At 44.9% G+C, this 22996-nt stretch overlaps 1 protein-coding gene across 1 annotated transcript in view; it reads right to left on the bottom strand.

The window, feature by feature from the left end:
- Window positions 1-22574, bottom strand: part of LOC126473920 (netrin-1-like) — a 549144-nt gene extending 526570 nt beyond the window's left edge. The window contains exon 1 of the mRNA XM_050101275.1: window positions 21652-22574. Within this exon, the coding sequence (XP_049957232.1) occupies window positions 21652-22446 (795 nt within the window). The 5' untranslated portion in view covers window positions 22447-22574. The remainder of the gene's footprint in view (window positions 1-21651) is intronic.
- Window positions 22575-22996: the final 422 nt, after the last annotated feature.

The following is a 22996-nucleotide window of genomic DNA, read 5'->3' on the forward strand; positions in this document are numbered from 1 at the left end:
GGTTCGAGTCTCGGCCCGGCACAAATTTTAATTGTCTCCGTTTCATTCCACAGCTGATGGTAGTCTTTATTCGAAATTGCCAATTCATTTGATGTGCTAAGTAGAGAGGGTGGCCTGGAGTTCAGAACGGTATCGAGCGCCGAGTCAGCACATGCCCTTACGCGGCGATGCCGCGGGCACCAGTGACGTCACAGCCGGCAGCTACGAGGCCTACGAGAAAGAAAGGCCGCGGCGCGCACGTCACGAAGGTACGTCTGCGCTAGCTCGCTCAACTCAGCAGACAGACTACGTTTCTACACCTGTTAACTCTTAACTAGTTGCGTACGTACAACCGATAATTGCATGTTCTAGTGGAATCCGCTTTTATGGAGTCTTAGTGGTATTAGCCTACAATGATCAGAAATCCATAGGCCTACTTATGATTTGTTACGGCTGCACTGTAGTACAATAAAATTAAAATCATGCCAGAAGCATTTCAGTTGCGTAACACACCACTTCCTGCATGAAAAGACAGCTGTTAAGCAGATGAGACTAAATGCAATAAACAAAGTTTTATACTATTTATATCGATTATTGATCTTAAATTAAATTTTCTTGTTGTACTGTTAATCAGTGAGACTTCGTAACAGCAGATTCCAGTAGAAGAAGCAATTCTCGTTAGTACTTACACGCCCAGCTGCGAGTTAACAGGTTTAGAAACGCATTTTGTCTGCTGAGCTGAGCGAGCGAGTTCAGAGCTACCTTCGTGACGCACGCGCCGCCGCCTGTCTTTCTGATGGCCTCGCGGCAGCTAGTGCATCTAAGGAGCGTACCAGCAGCCCGCTGGCAGTTATGCCACTTGACAATGGCCACAGATTGCTTGGCCGAAAGCTAGTGTAATTTTAATTACTTGACGCGGTTGGAGACCCGAGAACTTTTTATTCAGTCCATAAAAGAGATTACTCACAAAACACTCGTGCGACCTATTTCAGAAGATTGATCATGTATGAGGGACTCACACCAAAAACGACTAACAGGGGATACTCAGTGAACATAAAGAAGGGCAGCAAGTAGCAAATGTTGTCACAGATTTTTACGACTCACGGCGGAAATGCTGTAACGCCCGAATTAGCACACGCGTAAAGGTAGACGCCAACTGTTCCGCGAAATTCTAATTATAAAGTTACAAGAACAAGTATTAAATGGAGTATGTAGAATGTATCGCACACCCTTAGGCATCGTCCGAAGCTCTTGGTGTAGTGTTGCTGCCTATAGATCACGGGGACCCGGGTTCGATTCCCGACCGGGTTGGAGATTTTCTCTGCCCGGGGACTGTGTTTGTGTTGTCCGAAGTATCATCATCATTCGTGACAGTGACTAGATTGAACAGTGAAAGAAATTGGACTGTGTAAAAATTGTGACTGTCTGGGCGGTGATGACCGCGCAGTTGAGCGCCTTACAAACCATTCACCACCACCACCACCACCACCACCACCACCACCACCACCCTTAGTCATCGTTCTCGTATGGCCTGCGAAAACAAGATTGCACCAGTCTACAGCACACGCGCAGGCACTAAAGCAGTCAGTCTTCCCGTGATCCATGCGCAAATAGAACGATATAGCTGTAGATGGTTGGAGCGCGAAGAAAAGTGGCGTGATGCACGACAGGAACATACGTGCGTAAAGCAAGTTTATGACAAAGTCCGAAATCAAAACTGAACTGTTTCGTTTAGTGCTGAAATAGTGATCCATTCTGCGAAAGACATTTCCTAGATGCATCTTTCATGGTTTGTTTCGCCTTGGATTCATTTTTCGGTGACGGGAATCACCTGAATCACGATACAATCCTTCCATCGACAGTTCGGTCTTTGGGCTACAGATTAACCAGAGAGGCCATGGCAAATTAGCAGAAAAGAAAAATGCTGCAAAGAAGACAAACACACGAAAAGTTTCGATGATGCTCTTTTTTTTTCAGTTTCATGCTCAAGACAAAGAGACCTCACACGCTGCCTTTTTAATCGTTTCCTAGACGTGTACCCACTATCTCTCATCACATCTGACTGATACCTAGTTTCATTCCACAACTGCAATATATAAAATGATAGATTTGATACACCAAGCATTTTTTCGTATTCTATTCACGACAGTAAATCTTGATCTCCTCCTCCATTTCAGACACGCGATGGTAGAACGAAGTAGCCTGCGAATGGCGTAAAACCATTCTGCATTCAAGAGGACACTGACCGTCACCATCGGTGTGTACAGCAATCTGGACCACCACCTCTGAATGTCTCGCTGTATGGTGGTACGACATGCAATGTGTGGTTTTCATGTGCAATAAAAAGGACGGAAATCATGTTTATGTTGATCTATATTCCAATTTTCTGTACGGGTTCCGGAACTCTCGGAACCGACGTGGTGTAAAACTTCTTTTGATGTGTGTATTTTACTGTACACCGTACTGTTCCCAATTTTCCAAAATAACAATCACAGTACATCTGCACTGCGAGCAAGTTTCAAAATTGTATTCAGAATAGCAAGACCAGGGAAACTGTTTTCCTAAGGGGAGTCTTGTAAGTAGGCTGTTTATGTTTTCTCTATGTAAGTAGGCTGTTTATGTTTTCTTATTGGCAACGTTACGTAGCGCTCAATATGAAAATGAAATCACTGGCTGTGCTGTGTGCAGTCTGTGGCTAGTTTGCATTGTTGTCTGCCATTGTAGAGGGGCAGCTGGATGTTAACAGCGCGTAGCGTTGCGCAGTTGGAGGTGAGCCGCCAGCAGTGGTGGATGCGGGGAGAGAGATGGCGGAGTTTTGTAATTTGTCATGAACTGCTATATTTATATATGATGATATCAATGTAAATACATTGTTTGTTCTCTATTAATATCTTTCATTTGCTAACTATCCCTATCAGTAGTTAGTGCCTTCAGTAGTTTGAAACTTTTATTTAGCTGGCAGTAGTGGCGCTCGCTGTATTGCAGTAGCTTGAGCAGCGAAGATTTTTGTGAGGTAAGTGATTTGTGAAAGGTATAGTTTAATGTTAGTCAGGGCCATTCTTTTGTAGCGAATTTTGAAAGTCAGATTGCGTTGCGCTAACTAAATATTGTGTGTCAGTTTAAGCACAGTCATGTATAATTTGTTCAAAGGGGACGTTTCAGTCTGTAAAAGATTGCTTCATTGATGCTGCAGAACTTTTATTTGCCACGAGCGTTAGCAAGTACCAAGAAATCGGCATTTCGAAACCAACAGTGAGTAGTCGACTAAACTAAACTCCGTCGACCAGGGCGTACACGTATTATGACCGACGATGTGCACAGGCGGTTAATAAATAAGGCTAAGGACTTCGTTTGCTTTCTCTGTTGCGTTGGATGAAGCAATATATCTAACAGATGCACCTCAGGTAGTGATATACATACGAGGAGTCGGTAATGCTCTGCGTACAACAGAAGGCGTTTTGGACTTAGTACTTATGAACGGGACTACGACCGGGGTAGACTTTTACTCATATCTGTTGAGCAAGCGAATGGTGGTGTCGGTATGGATTGGAAACAATCTCATCGACCAAGTGACAACCGCTGGAGCACGTGCAATGCGAAGCCGCAAGAGATGATTCATAGCACTGATGCGCAAAAAGCTAGGACGCACAAAAATGACGTTGTATGGAATTCACTACATTCTACATCGAGAGCCGCTTTGTGGAAAATTAGAAACGTCAGAAAAGTCATGAAAATTTATGTGCGCACTTTAAACTAGATGAAGACACAAGGGTTTACGCATCGCCAGTTTCGGCAGTTCTTGGAGGAATTAGGAGTACGAAAACATACCTTACTGTACCGATGTATGCTGGCTCAGTCGAGGTAAAATGCTGAAAATATTTTTTTTTAAATTTACATTTGGCTGCAGTGTATTTCTTACATGCTAAGGGAAAGAGTGAACCGAAATTAGAAGACCCTTACTGGGTATCAGATCTTGCATTTCTCATGGACATTACCTTTCAAAAGAACAGCCTAAACAGCCTGAACGTCTGAAAACACTCCACGTTTCTCTATCCTTGGTTTGGTCCACGTAAGCGCTAGATTTCAAGAATATGTGTAAATAAATGTAAAACTTAAGGAGTAATTTCGAGAACGATTTTTAGACGCTACGAGTGTGTCTCCTATCATTCGTTGCTTTGTACGGCCGTTTTCAGCATCAGTTGAAGATGCTCCGAATAATCTTCAGATAGGATTGATCGACCTGCAGTGCAACACACGGCTGAAGGCAAGTTCTTTTCAGTACGAAATACAAAAGAATTTTACGAAAACTTTCCATAGCAAGAATTTTCACGCCTGCATCACGAAGCTGCGAGAGTTATGTCCATGTTCGGATCTACTTGTGTGTGTGTGTGTGTGTGTGTGTGTGTGTGTGTGTGTGTGTGTGTGTGTGTGGAAGATTTTTCTCATTAACGAAAACGATTTAATCAAGATTTCGATCGACTATAGTGACGAAACTCTTCGCAAGGGCTTGCGTTTATCAATCTGCCGACCTTTTGCGCCCGACAATATCTTTATAGTTTCTAATCACCAATGATAAACATGTTACGGATTTCTTTCTTTTTATAATTTATAATTGTTATTTACTAACTGTGCGTCGTCCTGCTCCATGTTACATCGGTGAATATCGCTATCTGAAAAAAATTGTTCAAGGTGTAGTTAAATGCTTAAAAATTATCCTTTAATTATTAAGAGAAATGTTTGGCACGCTTGCGATGAAGGGTATTTAGATACCTAAGGCGTGGGCGTAAAGACAGAATCGTGACGTTTGCTGATAGGTCTATGGAATAACACGATACTTTCCCATGACTGCATTGCACACTGTGAAAAAGAGCATGGGAGTGCACCAGGTACAGTGTATCCCAGCTTGTGCGTAAAGCGAAGCGGCGGCACCTGTGCTGAGAGACAAAAACTAAATGAGCGGTAACTGTTCCGATTCCCTGTCTACACGTCTGGTAAGTGTGCAAACTGTGACCAGGAAGTTGCCCATGTGCAGCAGTTACGCACGTGCGCAGAATTTCTGTCCGGCCCTGTTCCGCGGTGATTGATTTGGAATTAGTCTTTCCCTCTACTGTGGAATGTGCATTGTTCTGAAACGTCATGGTAGATTAAAAGTGTATCGGATCTGCACCCGCTGTTCGCGGGCAATGTTTCAAAAAGTCGCTATTTTTACAGTATATAAAAATCGACTAATGGTTGGAGTAACTTTAAACAACTTTTTGTGAAACGTTACGTGTTACTCTTACTGACGGAAGTACGACCATATGGGAGTACAAAAGGAAATCTGTGACTGACTTGAAAATTTCTTAGTAGGGAGGACGGAACCTGCTATCTTGGATGGGAGTCATCAACAGAGACAAGTAACTTCAGTTCACTGTACGTAAACATTCATGTCTTACTTTTATCGGATGAACCACATCTTGCTACTGTCAGTCTTCTCTGTATTGTTTAATTTTATTTTACACGTCTAGTTCTGTACGACGAAATTGAGGAGCATATCTCCAATGTCTTGGAATGTTTCAGTGCATGAAATTACAACATAAAAGTAATAACAGATAAAATAAAATGTTTATGAATCCAAAAAGACAAGCCGTAAGTTTATGCAAACGCAATCAACAATACAACACAGGGATCAGCTTAACATTTCAAGGAACTCTTCTACAGTGACACGTGAGGAAACACTTCAGTTTCGATTGTTACGCACGTGGATTACTGCTAAGATTTTTAAGTTCTCGTGACAGCTTATTGAAAATTGATGCAGCAATGCTCACGTCTTTCTGCACAGGATTTAAGGAATTGCAGATTGGATTTCTGCCTAGTATTAACTGAGTGAAAGCTGCTAAATCTTCGGAATAAGCTGATATTGTTAACAAGAAACGACAGTAAAGAATATATGAGGCTAATGTCAGAATACCCAGACTAGTGAACAGCGGTCGACAAGGGGTTGGCGAACTTACAACACTTATTGCCCGAACCGCCCTTTTCTGAACCAAATAGCTACACTGAGAATGGGAAGACTTAACCCAAAATATAAACCATACATCATGAAAGAATGAAAGTAAGCAAAGTAGACCACTTTTCGTGTCGAAATATCATTTATTTCAGATACCTTTCGTACAGAAAAAACGGCTGCATCCTTTGAACAAGATTCTGAACGTGTGCTTTGCACGACAGTTTACTATCTAATCTGAACACCTAGAAATTTGAACTGTTTAGTTTCACTACTCATCTGCCCATTCTATAAAATTAAAACTTCGGGTTTTGTTGAATTGTGTGTCAGAAACTATAAAAACTGAGTCTTACTGTGATTTAGTGTTAGTTTATTTTCTACAAGCCATGACCTCGTGACTTTTGTTATTTCCACTCTATTAACGATTTCCGAATCGGTCAATAAACTTTTATTAACAAAGACTTCAAAGATTCTATTCTCTTTTTCACTCAAAAAACTCATTGTGTCAATATGCAACATCAGTAAGCATACAGACAGAAAAACTTTTGACTCAGTACCACACAGACGCTTATTAATAAAAGTGCTATCGTATTCATTATCAAACGAAATTTATAACCGGAATGAGGCTTCCGTTGCTAGGTAGCACGCAGTACGTTATCTCGGACAAACATCTTTGACAGTTAATGTTAGGGGCGTGGCAGAAGTCTTGCAGTTGACGCAGCTGATGGAGTACTGTCTGAAGAGAAAGCCGCACAACAAAGATTTATTTCAACTCTCACAGAGGTATTTACTCTAACCGCACTCCATACGTGAATCGAACGGGAAGAAACCCTCATGTATAATACAGCTGGGAAGTATCCTCTGCCGGGCATTCCACACCGCTTCGCACACTGTGAATGTAAAAGCACCAGGTCATAATTTCCAGACATATATTTGTGTTATACACACATCAAAAAACGCTTTGCATCGCCTCGGTTCCGAGAGTTTCACAACCTGTACAGAAAATTGGAATAGAGCTCAACATAAATATCATTTCCACCCTTTTTATTGCACATGAAAGCCACACGTTGCATGATGTACCACTATACAGCGAGACATTCAGAGGTGGTGATCGCTATACACACCGGTACCACCGTTACCCAGTGGCACGTCCTCTTGCAGTGATGCATGCCTGTATTCGTCGTGGCATACTATTCACAATTTCATCAAGGCAGATTGTCCCAACACTCGACGGCGATTCGGCGTAGATCCCTCAGAGTGATTGGTGGGTCACGTCGCCCATAAATGGCCCTTTTCATTCTATCCCAGGCATGTGCGATAGGGTTCATGTCCGGAGAATATGCTGGCCACTCGAATTGAGCGGTGTCGTTATCGTGAAGGAAGTCATTCACAAGATGTGCACGATGGGGGCGCGAATTGTCGACCATGATGAATTCCTCGGTAATATCCTGCGGATATTGTTGCACTATCGGTCGGAGAATAGTACAGTCGTTACGGCGCCTTCCATGACCAACAGCGGCGTACGTTGGGCCCACAAAACGCCACTCCAAAACAACAGGGAACCTCCACCTTGCTGCACTCACTGGACAGCGTGTCTAAGGCGTTCAGCCTGACCGGGTTACATCCAAACACGTCTCAGACGATTGTCTGGTTGAAGGCATATCCGACACTCATCGGTGAAGAGAACGTGATGCCAATCCTGAGCGGTCCATTCGGCATGTTGCTGGGCCCGTCTGTACCGCGCTGCATGGTGTCGTGGTTGCGAGTATGGACCTCGCCATGGACGTTGGGGGTGAATTTGCGCATCATGCAGCCTATTCTGCACAGTTTGATTTGTAACAGCATTATTCAACATGGTGGCGTTGCTGTCAGAGTTACTCCGAGTCCTAATCCGTAGGTAGCGTCATCCACTGTAGTAGTAGCCCTTGGGCGACCTGAGCGAGGCATATCACCGACAATTCCTGCCCCTCTGTATTTCCTCAATTTCCGAACAACACTGCTTTGGTTCACTCCGAGACGACTAGACACTTCCGTTGTTGAGAGCCCTTCCTGGCACGAAGTAACAATGCGGACGCGATCGAACCGCGGAAGTGACCGTGTAGGCGTGGCTGAACTACGAACAGCACGAGCCGTGTACCTCCTTCCCGGTGGAATGACTGTAACTGATCGGCTGTCGGACCTCCTCTGTCTAATAAGAGCTGCTGATGCACCTTTGGGCGGGTTTAGTGAAATCTCTGAATAACAAAAGGGACTGTGTCTGTGGTACAGTCTCAAATGTCAACATCTCTCTCAGGAGTTCTGGGAACCGGGGTGATGCAGAAACTTTTCTGATGTGTGCCTAGATGGGCTATGGATCCACCTACTTCAGTGCGGTTGCACAAGTACGTCCGACCTTCTGCGGGAATCTCCGAGTCGCGAGCATCGAGGATAAGTTCAGGGACTGCTGATAGGTGGCGCTCGGTGGCAATGTTGGTCGGCAGTTAAGCGTGCGGACTCTCACTGATGCGATGACGCTGTGCCCCGGATGGCGCAGTGGTTAACGGAACTGGGTAGTAAGCAGGAGGTCCCAGGTTCGAATCCCAGTGCGGTACACTTTTTCACTCGTCGCCACTGATTCCGCGTAAGCCGGCCGAAGTGGCCGTGCGGTTAAAGGCGCTGCAGTCTGGAACCGCCTCGGGCATGGATGTTTGTGATGTCCTTAGGTTAGTTAGGTTTAACTAGTTCTAAGTTCTAGGGGACTAATGACCTCAGCAGTTGAGTCCCATAGTGCTCAGAGCCATTTTTTGATTCCGCGTAATGTCCCGAGGCAACTGGCGTGACTAATTCCTTTGATTTCGTTTCTCCCCCTCCACCAGCAATTTACGTATACTATATTTATATTTCATGTCGAAACCGTAACTGCATTCGGACACGATACAGTGAGCTTGGCAATCCGCTCAGACGTCGTAGCATCAGATATTTGTCCGTTTTATGTAAACGGCACCAAGTCCAGACAAAGAACGGGTAGATTTTTTGTACATGGGCTACATTGCCTGTGATCGTTTGAAGTGGCTCATATCTACGTGTTCTTTTCGTAGCGTGGCACACTTCGACAAACGTGCATTTACCAGGCACAGCTATCGTGCTCCAGGCAGGCTGAACATGAACAGCCTTTGTTGCTAATTTGGAACTAATTAAATAAAATGTTTTGATATTATCGCTCTTCTCAAGCTTCATAATGCATCCATTCATCGCAGTGACCTTATTCGCCGAATATTGCCCCATTTCTCATGGAGCATATCGGTAAGATGACAGGAAATGGTTTCAAGTGATATTTGTTATTCTTTATATTATATAAGGGGGGTTCAAAGAGAAACGACCCGGAGTCTGGAATGCGCAAACCGGTGACAGGAGGGTAATGTCGTGGCATGTGTAACGATGTGTGGTTCCGACCAGAGCATGGCACCCGTGCACGTCACGTGACTATACAGAGGTAGAAGCAGCACGCATCAATCGTCCATCACTGCCAGTCGCATTGCGAACAGTGACATGGAGGCGTCAAAAGAAGAGCAAAGAGGTGTTGTTCGTTTTCTGACAGCGGAAGGAGGAGGAGGAGCAGGAACGGACATTCATCGACTAATGTCACAAGTGTACGGCGAACACTGTATGTCCCTTGCAAGGATCAAGGCGTGGCACAATCGCTTCAGGGAAGGACGGGAGTCGTTAGCCGATGATGCACGGTCTGGAGCACCACACTGCATTACCAATGACACCGTCCAGCTGGTGAATGCACTCATTACCCAGGACCGCCGACTGACAGTGAAAGCCATAGCCACCGTGGTCGGACTGAGCGTCGGAAGTGTTAAAAAAAATGGTTCAAATGGCTCTGAGCATTATGGGAGTTAACATCTGAGGTCATCAGTCCCCTAGGACTTAGAACTACTTAAACCTAACTAACCTAAGGTCATCACACACACCCATGCCCGAGACAGGATTCGAACCTACGGCCGTAGCGGTCGCCCGGTTCCAGACTGTAGTGGCTAGAACCGCTCGGCCACCCTGGCCGGCAGAAGTGTTCACACCATTATGAAGGAATGACTGCGCATGTGGAAACTGTGTGCCCAATGGGTGCCCCACAGTCTTCAGTCAGATGAGCAAGACAGTGGACCATTCGACATGTTTCCTGATGTCGAATGGTCCACTCTCTTGCTCATCTGCAGCGCTATGGTCGGGAAGGGAATGCGTTCCTGGCACGAGTGGTGGTTGGAGATGAGTCATGGTGTCATCACTTCGAACCAGAATCAAAACGACAAAGTCTCCAACAAAGCATCCACGGTCACCACCACCACCACCACCAAAAAAAGCCAAGGCCCTCCACACGAATGCAGGAAAGGTTATGTTGACGTTCTTCTTTGACCAAGATGGCCCCCTTCTGATTCACATCCTGCAGCACGGGACAATGGTGACTGCCCAGCACTGCTCGCGAACCTTGACCACCCTTCGCCAAGCGATCAAATTACAACGACCAGGCAATCTCACCCATGGGGTCGTTCTGCTCCACGACAATGCAAAGCCTCATACGGCCAACATACTCGCGGCAATGGGAGGTTCTCTGACACCCTCCATACAGTCCAGATCTCTCTCCCTGTGATTATGCCATTTTTTGTCCCCTTAAAAAGGCTCTGAGAGACAAACGATTCAACTCTGACGACGACGCCCAGCTGTAGGTGCGGAACTGGTTAACACTGCAGCTCAGGGAATTTTATGAGACAGCCATTCACCGCCTTTGTAACGGTGGGACAAGTATCTTAACAGCCAGGGTCAATACTTTTAACATACAGGTACTGATTTCTGTAATTATGCCTCCGGCTCGTTTCTTTTTGAACGCCCCTTGTACCTGGAGAATATCGGTAGATAAAATTTTTAGTTGTTTTAGACGTGTTTTTCAGTTGTGTGGTCTGTTTAGTCTACTGATGTCTTAACAGTACAATCAAATAACCAATAATCTAATAAGAATCAACAAATATTATTAGTGTTCTCAACACAAAAGTCATACCTTACAAAAACAAAATCTGAATGAGGTTCTCTTTCTGCAGATATCAACAGTATGCTGGTAACTTACTACACTTGAGTAGTCCAGTTTCATTCATTGACTTATCATAAGCGATGGATCAGTCGCAAGTTAGCCTACAGCTACACTTCAGGCAAAACAACGCATGACTATTCGTCCTTTTCCTACTGTTGTACACCAAAAAAATCGTGAAAACAGTCTTGTTTGCACAAGAGATTCAAAATTATATGCGAGGATAGACGTCGTTTTCCACACATGAGTCGTGTGTGGCTTGGTAGTTTAATTCCAAGAGACGACTAAATTTTGAAAATATGCTGATGATAAAATTACTTCTCCTGCGGAAGCCAAAACGCACAGTAAAATCAGCGCAGAAACATCAGTAAAAATTTTCACAATTCTGAATTTCTGTATTTGTTATTTATCGTACACTAGATGGGCAACCCGGAATTGTCCGGGTATTCGTTTTGCCAATTTTCTATTAGAAACGAAAACAAATAATGAACTGTTTGTAAGTAAGTATAAAAAAATTCATTTCCATACATTCCTGAAAATTTTTTGAAATTATGAAACTTGGTCCCGGACAGTTCCGGTACGTTGGCAGCAGCTGTTTCGCTTATCTATAACGAGTTTGTAAATGTTTCTGTAGCAACGCCTCTTCAGAATTCGAAAGTACCGTTTCCACCTATAGTCGTTTGCGCTTCGAAGTTGAAAGTTACCAAAAGCGCTGCTAGGTGTCATTAATTTCCTGAAGTTGAGACGACTCTGGCAAAGCGAAGTAGCAGCGGTTAAATCACAATTCATGCACAATGCGACAATTTTTCACGCACCTCAATCTTTATGACGTCACATCTCCTGAACTATGATAGGTATCTGGTTCTTACCCCCACAGCGATTTTTGCCTGACAGTACGGGATCTTTGGCTGAAATCGATCCAGTGGTTTAGGAGGAGATATGGGGAAAAAAAACAAACACCAACTTCTGTAACATATTTCGATTTCAGTAGTTGTCGTAACGAAGTTAAGAGTTCAATTCAGATTAAACGACTGGCAAAAAGAGAAACGAGTCTCTTGTTTTAGTAACTAATCAACCTCAACGGACTACAGACCCCGTTATAAGAGCACACTGGTGGTCACTCTGGATGGTTCGTGGCAGTGAACTGACGTGTAGGTGGCCATCAGTTTTACGGAATCGGCTCGTTAAGTGAGGCAGACATGAAGACGTGACAATGACGTAAAGGCGCTGTCATGTTTGGATGTGCCCAGGTTCACGCCGAGAATGAAGTTGTCCGAACTTTTGGTTGATCGATGCCGACCTCTCTGCAGGGAAAGGTGTAGCACTCCCAGACGTGTAACACGCCGTAAGAACAGTGACAGTAAAAGAATCCTAATCGACAGTAACAGGAAACGACTGTCCAGCCTCATCAAATGACAATCGCTTTCAAACCAGATAGGAATTCATCATTAATAATAAAATCCGTTACAGTTGTAAAAATTATTTATTTCTAATAAAAGAAAGCGTATCCAGGTTTCACGACCTATGTCCTATCTTCAGGCGCATCTGCAAGATTAAAAATCGAGAATAACACCTATACACGTTGTTAACATAAGAAAAGCTAAACCGAACCAACAGGAATTCTTAGAAGAAAAAAAAAACCTGTACGTACATAAAATGTGACTCCATAAAGAATGCAAAACTGAGGTAAAAATGGGTTAAAATATGTTAAATAGTGCATTCCCGGATACATCAACAGCCCAGTGAGGTGTTTAGCAGCAGAATGTGGAGGTTTGTCAGGTGAGAGGTAATTCTGTGTATTATTATTATTATTATTATTATTATTATTATTATTATATGGGGCGTCCAAAAAGTCTCTCCGGAGTGCTGTATGTTTGTAAGCCGCGCGTGACGTATGCCGCAGTGAATATACCGAAATGAAATTCAGTGAAATACAAGTTATTAATTTATTGAATGTTCATTTTTACTTACAAATTTTCACATTAAATGCTGAAAGTGTCCCCCCTGTTGTTGAATACCCAATTCAATTCCTCTAATCATGTTTCCAAACACAAGCTGCAACATTTCTTCTGTAACAGATGCAGTGAAAGTGGATATTGCAGTTTTCAATTCGTCGATGGATTTTGGACGGTTTTTATAGACAGTTGCTTTCGCTGCACCCCAGAAGAAAAAGTCAGGTGGTGTTAGGTCAGGCGATCGTGGAGACTAAAGTCCCTGTGAAATTATGCCATCACCAAAAACATCAGCAAGCAGTTACATTGAAACGCAAGCTGTATCCGGAGTTGCACCATCTTGTTGAAAATAACCGTTCAGTATTTCACTTAACACAATTTCTCCTATGAATGCGTACAGAATATCACTGCAGTATCATTGTGCGTTTATTGTTTCGTTGAAAACAAAATAGGGCACCAACAATCCGATGTCTAGAAATTGCAATCCAAACTCCTATTTTCACAGAATGAAGTGGTTCCTCATGAATACACAATGGATTTGCAAAACTCCATATACGAGAATTTTTTGAATTCACGTACCCGGATAAACGAAATCACACATCAGTGAAAAAGCTTTCGTTAAGAATATCCCTTCCATTTTGTTGAACGAAATTTTTGAACCACTGACAATAATGTAGTCTCTTGCCATGATCAGTATTTTTCAGTTCTTGCACGACTGCCTCTTTGTATGGGAAAAGTTCTAATTTTTTTCCTTACAACGGTGTGGGCCGTTCCAACACTAACATCGATTTTCTGGGCAAGTTTTCTTACTGACTTGTTCGGACTCTCGGACATTTTATCGGAAATATCAAGTAGTTTATCCTCAGACAAAACGCTAGTACGACCACTTCTCGGTGCATCTGTCACTGAACTCTTACTTCGAAATTTGTTCATCAGATCTCGCACAGTCTCGCGATGTGGGAGTGTTGTCTCAGGGAAAACTGAATTAAATGTTTGACGAACTGGAACTTCGTTTTTACCGCCAGCTTTGAACACTTGTTCGACTAAATACACACATTCTTCAATGGTTAGCATCTTATCAGTGACAAAAACGAAGCAAATGAACAAAGGAACTAAACTTACACGTTCAACTCAACACGTAACGACACACACCAACGATACTACTGACGGTGGCAGAGATAAACGAAACAGTGGAATATTGGGAGAGTCCGCTTGAAGGGTAGTAACCCAGGCAGGCGAAAAATCATACGGCACTGCGGAGAGACTATTTGAACACCTCGTATCTTCGGCTTACTCACAAATCACGGAAGAAAATGTCACCGTTAAACGGTGGGATGTTCACAGCAGCCGGGACGTCAACGTAACGGCATGTCAAATGTTCAAATGTGCGTGAAATCTTATGGGACTTAACTGCTAAGGTCATCGTCCCTAAGCTTACACACTACTTAACCTAAATTATCCTAAGGACAAATGCACACATCCATGCCCGAGGGAGGACTCTAACCTCCACCGGGACCAGCCGCACAGTCCATGACTGCAGCGCCTGAGACCGCTCGGCTAATCCCGCGCGGCACCGGCATGTCGTTCAGTGCTGTGCTGTCCTGTCGGGTCAAAGTGGGGTTAAGAAGGGGTAGTCCTCACAAGAAGGCGGAATAGGGTTTATTACTGACCAATGGAAAACTCTTAACGGGTGCCTTTGACAAACTTTAGGTATTTGCTAGAAACTGAAAGAATAGGGAAAGTCCCATCTAAATATTTCAGATCGTCGATATTTATTTGCGTGAGAAAATATATGCATGTACACATACTAAAAATATTTAAATGGCAATATATTACGCCGTTTCTACTTTGTTCTTTGCATCTTTTCTTTCTAATTGCCAAATAACTTCGAAAACACTTTCTTCCTCTAGAGGGCTGACATTTAGCCTGTTGAATCTATTTTCGTTATAAAACCTTTTATCTATTTCTACATTATCTTGAATTGTAAAACCTAACTCATTTTTAGTTTCCCGGTATTTGGTCACGGTTGAGGGACCACACGAACAGGAAAAATACAATCTTGTTACCTTCGGAATATGTCGTGAAAACCAACACACGATGAAACAGTGACTGAGATGAACCAAAAGCGAAAAGTTCACCGCCATAACATGATGGAGAGTGGCCAGAATAGCTTAACCTTCGATGCTGCCAGACGACATCAGTGTCGAAACTTTCTTCGTGGGAAACCTTGACGGCGACGTTCAGTTCCAACGTCTTGCCTGCCTTTGTGAACGTCGCCATTTCAGAAGCATTGTGGAATGTTTCTATGTTCCTTTCCGTAACGTACAGTCTGAATCGAAGCTTCCAATGCAAATTCACAACGTTGTATGTACGCCTAACAGCACATTTTGAAACTGGTGCAAGTAATTCAAATGTACCAAAACAAGCCTAGTGGAACGACAGAAACGAACAGCATCCATAATGCTCTGAAAGAAGTCCTCCCTGAACGTAATAAAGTAAGCGAATTTCTTGATTCCTGTATGGCGTAACAAATATTACGTCAAGTTAATTAACCAAACAGTTCAACTGAATAACGCAAACTTCTTAATTTGAACATGAACGATAACAGGATATTAGAAATACAAATGTAACGAGGTAATAAGAAAATTATGGAATAAAATAATAGAGAAAATCGGCGACTTTATAGAAGGATTTACTTTTACACTATGATGTGTTAACGACTTTCGCATTGCTGTTTATAGCTACACTGAGTGAAAAGAGAGTCAAACGGGAGAAGTGCATTTTTAGAATACAGGGTGAGTGGGTCTTTAACTTCTTATTTCTCGTCATGTGAAGAATGTTCCTGACGATATATCTACGTATTTCTTTGAGGAATCAGTGTTCAGTGTATGATGGGGAATACTTACTAGAAGAATTAGTCTTTCCCTGACGTAGGCTTTCGGGAGTAGAGGAACACAAATATGAATGTGTGTATCCCGCGCCACGTTCCATAACCTGTCATGATGCCTAAAATAAGGTACGAGACTTGTTGTCCTGTCCCTCTCGCATACAAATTTATAAACTTACTCAACATGTTTTCGCGTAATCGTCGACGGCTTTCTTCCAAAGAGTTTATCGCCTAGACCCTCGTATACCGCGTTTTATTTTCCCGCAATTTTCCCAAAAATTAAAGTTTTTCAATTCGCCCTTTCTACTACCGATTTCTCGTAATCGTTCGATTTAATATAATAATATTATCTCTATATGTTCCCTCACTGTGCCAGGGTCGAGAAGTTTACTTTAAAGTTATATAGGCCATTTGATCAATAGTACCCAGACACGGCTGTGTAGTCCGCCTGCTTGGCTGGGTGGTAACGTGCTTGCCTCCCGTGCAGCGGGCCAGAGTTCGATTCCAGGCCAAGTAGATTTTCTTCGCTGGGTGTTGTGTTATAATTTCTTCCTCATCACCGGCACGCAGGTCGCCCAATGTGGCGTCGGCTGGAATAAGACTTGCACTCGGCGACCGAACTTCCCCACATGCGGCCTCCAGGCCAACAATGCCATGCGCTCATTTCATTTCACCGCTGTGTAAAGCGGGATTGACCATTAGATATCACGAGAGGCGAACCAACCAGTGTCAAAGAGGGGTATGGGGTATTGTGATTTTAGTAGAAAAGCCGTAATAGTTGAGTGGAGTTATGAGAGACTGACTTCGAACGTGGTCTATTTATTGACTGTAATCTAACAGTTCCATCAGGGACATTTCAACCCAAATCAACTGTTGATGACGTGATTGTGAAGTGGAAATGTGAAGGAACAACTACAACTAGACCAATATCAGGCGGACAGGGACCGTTGAGTATGACGTGAAATCAGTCACTCGTTAGTTCCAAAGTGCGACGAGCAGTCCAGCCATCACAATGACAGTTTCAAAAGGAATGTAATACAACGGTCGAGCAGCTCCTTATAAGCCACGCGTTTCTGATTCCTGCAGTCAATACTGACTCTTGAGATGGCGTAAAGAGCGACACCACATGACAGTGGATGACTAGAAACTAATGATTTGTAACCTATGGCAATTCCATGGTAGGCTTTGCGTTTGACGAATACCTGGAAATCGTTCCCTACCAGCATGTGTAGTCCAACAGTGAATTCTCTCCCTCGTGATGGCTGGGTGTTGTGTGCTGTCCTTAGGTTAGTTAGGTTTAAGTAGTTCTAAGTTCTAGGGGACTTATGACCACAGCAGTTGAGTCCCATAGTGCTCAGATCCATTTGAACCATTTTGAACCAACAGTGAAGTTTGGAAGAGCTGATATTACGGTATTTGGGTTGTTAGGGTGTGTTCCCCATCACTGCGCATACGAAAAAGCTAAATGCGGAAGGATATCAATATTTTAGAGCACTGTGTACAGGACACAACAGAGGAACAGTTGGGAGATTATGATTGTATCAGTATGACGATTTACTCTTCTGCCATAAACCATCACCTGTGAGGCAATGGTACTTTTTCAGTAGCCTTTCTGGAATTGACTGGTCTCAGCAGAGCCACGACCTGAACCTCAAGAAACACCTATGGGATGAGTTCGACCGCTGGCTTCGTTCCAGATCCCAGAATCAAACGTCACGGCCTTATCTGATTTCACCTCTGGGAGAACAATGAGCTGTCATTCTTCCGCAGACACCCACACCCGTCACTGAGAATGTCCCTAGCAGAGTTCAAGCTGTCATAAAGGCGGAGGACACATACTATACTAGCATCCACTATTAGGTGTCGGGACACCTTTGATTAGACAGTGTAGAGGCCAATCTATAGCTTCCTCTTTCTTGAGTACAGAAACAATTAGAGGTTCCAACAGGAGCCAACTTCTCATTCGCCGGTGACCACCCATAATGGTACATAATACAGGAGCCAATAGACAACAAAGGTTACGCTCGCCCTCCACCGCAGTAACCTATTAAAATAAAGTTCCCTCTCCTTCTTCCTTAAGTGACCAATGAAATGAGCTATCATTTTAACATTATGATGTAATAGCATGCGCAGTGAACAGTAATAACAAAATATAAGGGACACTGCGTAGCTAGACCAAGAAGAAGGCCGCTGCGACCGTGGCCGACACGTTGGTCTTCTCCAGCAGTAGTTTTATACAATATAACGCGGTGCCATGTACAGAAATGTCGAATTCCATGTTTCCTTCCAAAACACAACAGAACACTTATTTCCCTAGTATTAGGGACACTTCGCTCGTGTGGGCTATAGGAAATATGTATAATGAATGTTGTTGGGTTTGTCCAAAACGGTGCGTTTATGCGGCCAAAATAAATTCTCAAAATATATCCCTGCACAGTTGGACATCAGGCCGGCCGTTGTGGCCGAGCGGTTCTAGGCGCTTAAGTCTGGAACCGCGCGACCGCTACGGTCGCAGGTTCGAATCCTGCCTCGGGCACGGATGTGTGTGATGTCCTTAGATTAGTTGGGTTTAAGTAGTTCTAAGTTCTAGGGGACTGACGACCTCAGAAGTTAAGTCCCACAGTGCTCACAACCATTTGAACTGGACATCAGCATTTCGTGCAACACGAGATGTTGCCTCATGTTGGGCAACACCGCTGGACAATAAGTGCAGCAACGCAGTTCCAGGCCAGAAGAGTTAACTTTCCACGGTAGTGCGGCGGAAAATAGACGAAAGCCAGCAGGTGGAAGTGGGTGCGCGGCTGTTATACTTTTTCAACCTCATTTCTAAAAAATGTAAAGAAAAATAATGCAGAATTTTAAAATGAGGCTAGATAACTCGTTTTCAGAATGTCTGAACACGTTTTTGAATTTCTTTTGTACATGACATTAAATGAAAGGGTGCAAAGACCTATCTAATATGAGGCACTGTAGACGCCTTAAATCGATTAGCGATAACGAGGCTTTTGGCTACCAGTGATTTACACAGATGTTTGACGTTTCGGTAAAAGTGCATCGTTCGTCGATATACATGTTCTTGCCAGAAATTTGTAACGCCTGCGTGAAAGAACGAAAATCATTTATGCAAGTTTTAAATAACGTTGTACTACTATTTTACGAAAAAGTCTTTAGTACTGCGCCTTAGTATCCTTAAATACTGAACATATTCAACCAAAAGCTACAGCACCATTGCACGTCTTTTATAATTAGCTGAAGCTGCAATGTCACAAGCTTTCCCGTGTTTCTTTCGTGACTATTTTTTGTGTTGGCGCAGTGGATCATCGAAGTTTCTAGTAACGCGACAGACTTCGTGACAGAGTAAGCATGTGCATGTAAGTCAACGCTGATCAATTCCAAAATTTAATGAGTGGACGCAGAAAACGACTCACGCTCGCTGAGGATGAACCATCTACATAGCTGCAATATTTTGATTCCAAATCTTGAGCGCATACAGTAATAGTAGCAAAGTACCTTGGTGCAAAGGGTGGGACGGAAGCGTTTACAAAGCCAGAAACGCGTACGGCTCAGTCACCTGAAATATCGTCCAGCCCACGTGCACAACTGCAAAACTTACAATGGCTGGCCACGATGGTCAGATAATGCTTTTACTTCAGACTCCGTACGTTTTTAGCAGTCAATTACGACAACGTAATGTACAAACAGTAAGGCGTACTACTTAGGCAATATCGAGAGAACCGCAAGAGAAGTTTTAAGCGTCAAACATGTACCAGTGCGTTGCCACTGAGCACGAGGTGGGAGCTGTTAAGCGGTTAGCGCTCGAGTTCCATAATCGGTGGCTCGATGGACTGCGTCTTCCTGAACTTAGTTTTCAAATGTACATTTTATTCCACCACTGGTCATATTTTATAAGTGTCGTAATAAAAAAAATACATGTATTTGCACGACATTTTATTGCATTTCCGATGGTATTTGATTGTTTACCGATTCTAATTGCTGCAACGACTATTATACTTGTAATTATGGACAAGTAAACGAACGAATGCATCACGTTTTTTCTGAAAACGCCGAAAACAGCAAAATAACATTGGAAATCTAACAAAAGTTCATTCAAATGTACGTGTATTTTCATTATACTAGCTTTCAAATGTCATATATATGAAATGAGACCAATGCTGAAGAAAGACACATCTAAAAAACAAAAATATGGGCGGGACTCGATCCAGCGATTGAGGAACTTTAACGCTAACCACATGACCGCTGCCATCTCATGCTCGGAGTCGCAAAACAATTTTTATTCGAGGCGTAAGACTTCTCGTGCGATTTTCTCGAAATCGCCTAAGTAGTACGCGTTTCAACTTGCACATTATATTGTCTTAACGGACTACCGAAAGCGTAAAGTTCGACGTCAATCAGTGATGAGAACGTCGTGGCCTCCCCTTGTTAGATAATCACCTTTCTTGCAATAATGTGGCCGGGCCATTAACACATAAGTAAGAGCTATTTTTGGGCATTGCAGCAACGAACTATCTCAAAATTTAGCCCGTGCAAATGGAGTAAGAGTTACGCGTACCGTCCCCGCCTGCCTGCGTTGTTCTTAGTTGGTAACTGAAATGTACACAGCACGCATCGAAATATTCGTCTGAGACTTGTCCATTATATAACAGGTTTTCTGAATTCATCTTGCAATTTTAGTTTTTATGATGAAGTGTGAGCGAACGTTGAACTTTGACTGCACTATAGACCTATCTGTCAGCACAATCTCCATTTGGCATTCAAATTCGTTTGTTTGGCCATCGCTCAACTAAATTATCACCTTTGAGCAATTTTTGTATTGTGGAGATCCACAGCTGCAGAACTGCACCATGACAACTGTATAACTTAGTTTCGCGGTTGAACTTTTTTATCACAAGGGACAAAGAATGTCGAGTCTTCTACTAGTTATCGTTTGAAATAAATAATTAAATAAACATTCATTCCTGAAGATATGGTCTAATGTCGCGCAACTAGTTGGATTATAAATAAATGTTTTGTGGTGGTGGTGGTGATTGGTTTCTTGGTCGCACAACTTCGTAGTTATCAGCGCCCGTACAACGTACACAATGCAAGTTCGCCAATTTCCCGAATGATGATAAAGTGACGAGGACACCACAAACATCCAGTCACAGGACGGAGAAAATCCACGACCCAGACGGAAGTCGAACCGGTGACAACATTTGTCATACAGCTGAAACTGTCTTTTTCATCATGGTACCACTTTGCAGCATAACGTACACCTCGGGCTACGTCGCTACAGATTAGTCAGTGACGATAACTAAGTTTGCAGCGGGCTGGGGGAAGGGAGATATTTATATCACATGCTAGTCATCAAAATACTCGCCGAAAATTTGTCTTATTTAATACTAGCCTTTCTGAATGTGACTTGCAGTTTTAGTTATTTGCAAGGGAAAGTGCTTAAAAATTTGGACCCATGCTATAGTTCAATCAATTATCACAGATCTGTGACTCATTCATAGTCGTCACCGTCCAGTAGTTCAGTCTTTCACCGTAGACACGATTTCGGTGCTGGGAGGAGGGGGAACTATTTTGAAAACGCGCGTTTAGATACGAACACCGCGTATTTCTTGTACTACCATCTCTATCCAGCTCAAGCTAAACTGTTCTCCTAATGAGAATGAGTGTCGTTAAAGTCTAGCAGTTATCGAGTGGACGCGCACGGCAGGGCCAAGCGAACTAGCGCGCCCAGCGCTGTCAAACAACGCGGCGTGGCTTGGCGCGTCGGACTGACCTTTATGTCTGTGGCGGTGACCCAGTCCTGCAGCACCGGGCTGTTGTCGAAGTCGGCGGCGCTGGGCCGGCCTTCGAGCGTGCTGAAGGCGATGCGCGACGCCCCCAGGCCGCCGCCGCCCCCGGCGCTGCCTCCGCCGCCCCCGGGCAGGCCGTCGCCGAAGCGGTGCGCGTCGGTGCACAGCGCCTCCTGCTCGTTGGCGCGCGTGATGGTCGCCCGGTTGGGCCGGCCGTACACCTTGCGGCACTGGCCCGAGTAGAACTGGAAGGGCTGCCACGTCTTGCCGTAGTCGACGCTCTTGTAGATGGCCAGCGAGTCGGGCTTGGCGGCGCGCGGGCAGAACTGCAGGCTCACGTACGTGATCTCGTACTTCTTGCCCAGCGAGAGCGTCAGCGTGACGTTGTCGCCCGCGGAGCCGGCCGGCGGGTGCGACGGCTCGGAGCGCCAGCAGGTGACGTTGTTGGGGTTGTTGAGGTCGGTGAGGTAGGCGGCCGGGTGGCGGAGGCGCGCCTTGGCCTGGTCGCACACGCGGCACGCGCCGTCGGCGTCGCAGTAGCGCACCGGCGCCGACACGCCGCAAGTGCTCGACGCGTGCACCGGCGCGCCGAACGCCGCGTTCACGAAGTCGGGGATGCAGCGGCGCGGCCGGTGCTCGTCGTAGCAGGGGTCCTGGGGCGCACCCTGCTGAGCCGCGAACAGGTCCAGGTAGGAGTCGTGGTGCACCGCCGCTGCCGCCCAGGACGACAGCAGCAGCAGCAGGTGCGGGAGTAGCAGCAGCAGCGGCGGCGAGCGCATCGCGACGACAAGACAGGACAGAAGAGCAGGTAGGCGACAGACAGCGTGGCGCGCGCGAGCAGTCGTCCGCGCGGCGACCAGTGCCTTACTGAGGGCGAGACGTCGGCTGTCCCTCGGTACCCACTCGCCGCGGCATCACGACGGCGACTGGGGCGGCGCGCGCAGGCGGGGAGCCGGCGCCCCGGCCCGGCCGCGGCCAGCCAATGGCGCGCCGCGCTGCCCCTCCACCGCGCCCCGCCGCCCGCCAATAGCGGCGTTCGGCGCGCGCCCGCGACACTCCGCACGGAATTCGCAGGTGAGGCGCGGCGCGGCGGAAGCGTCTTGCGCCTGCGGATTGCCGAACCCACCGGGCGCCTGGCTGGTGGACAGCTCACGGGTCAGGTCCGCCAAGATTTCGTACGTGATACTATGGGCGGTTGCTTCGGGTGCCGAACTGAGAGGATCATCGGAGCCGCCCAAGTGCAAGACTTATTCAGAACTTTCGTAGTCCTGTCTTCCTCAGGACACCGTGCCGGCTGCTATTACTTAAGAAGTCTTTTGACCACTCACA

Source organism: Schistocerca serialis, chromosome 4 (assembly GCF_023864345.2).
Source record: "Schistocerca serialis cubense isolate TAMUIC-IGC-003099 chromosome 4, iqSchSeri2.2, whole genome shotgun sequence".
Taxonomy (NCBI): domain Eukaryota; kingdom Metazoa; phylum Arthropoda; class Insecta; order Orthoptera; family Acrididae; genus Schistocerca; species Schistocerca serialis.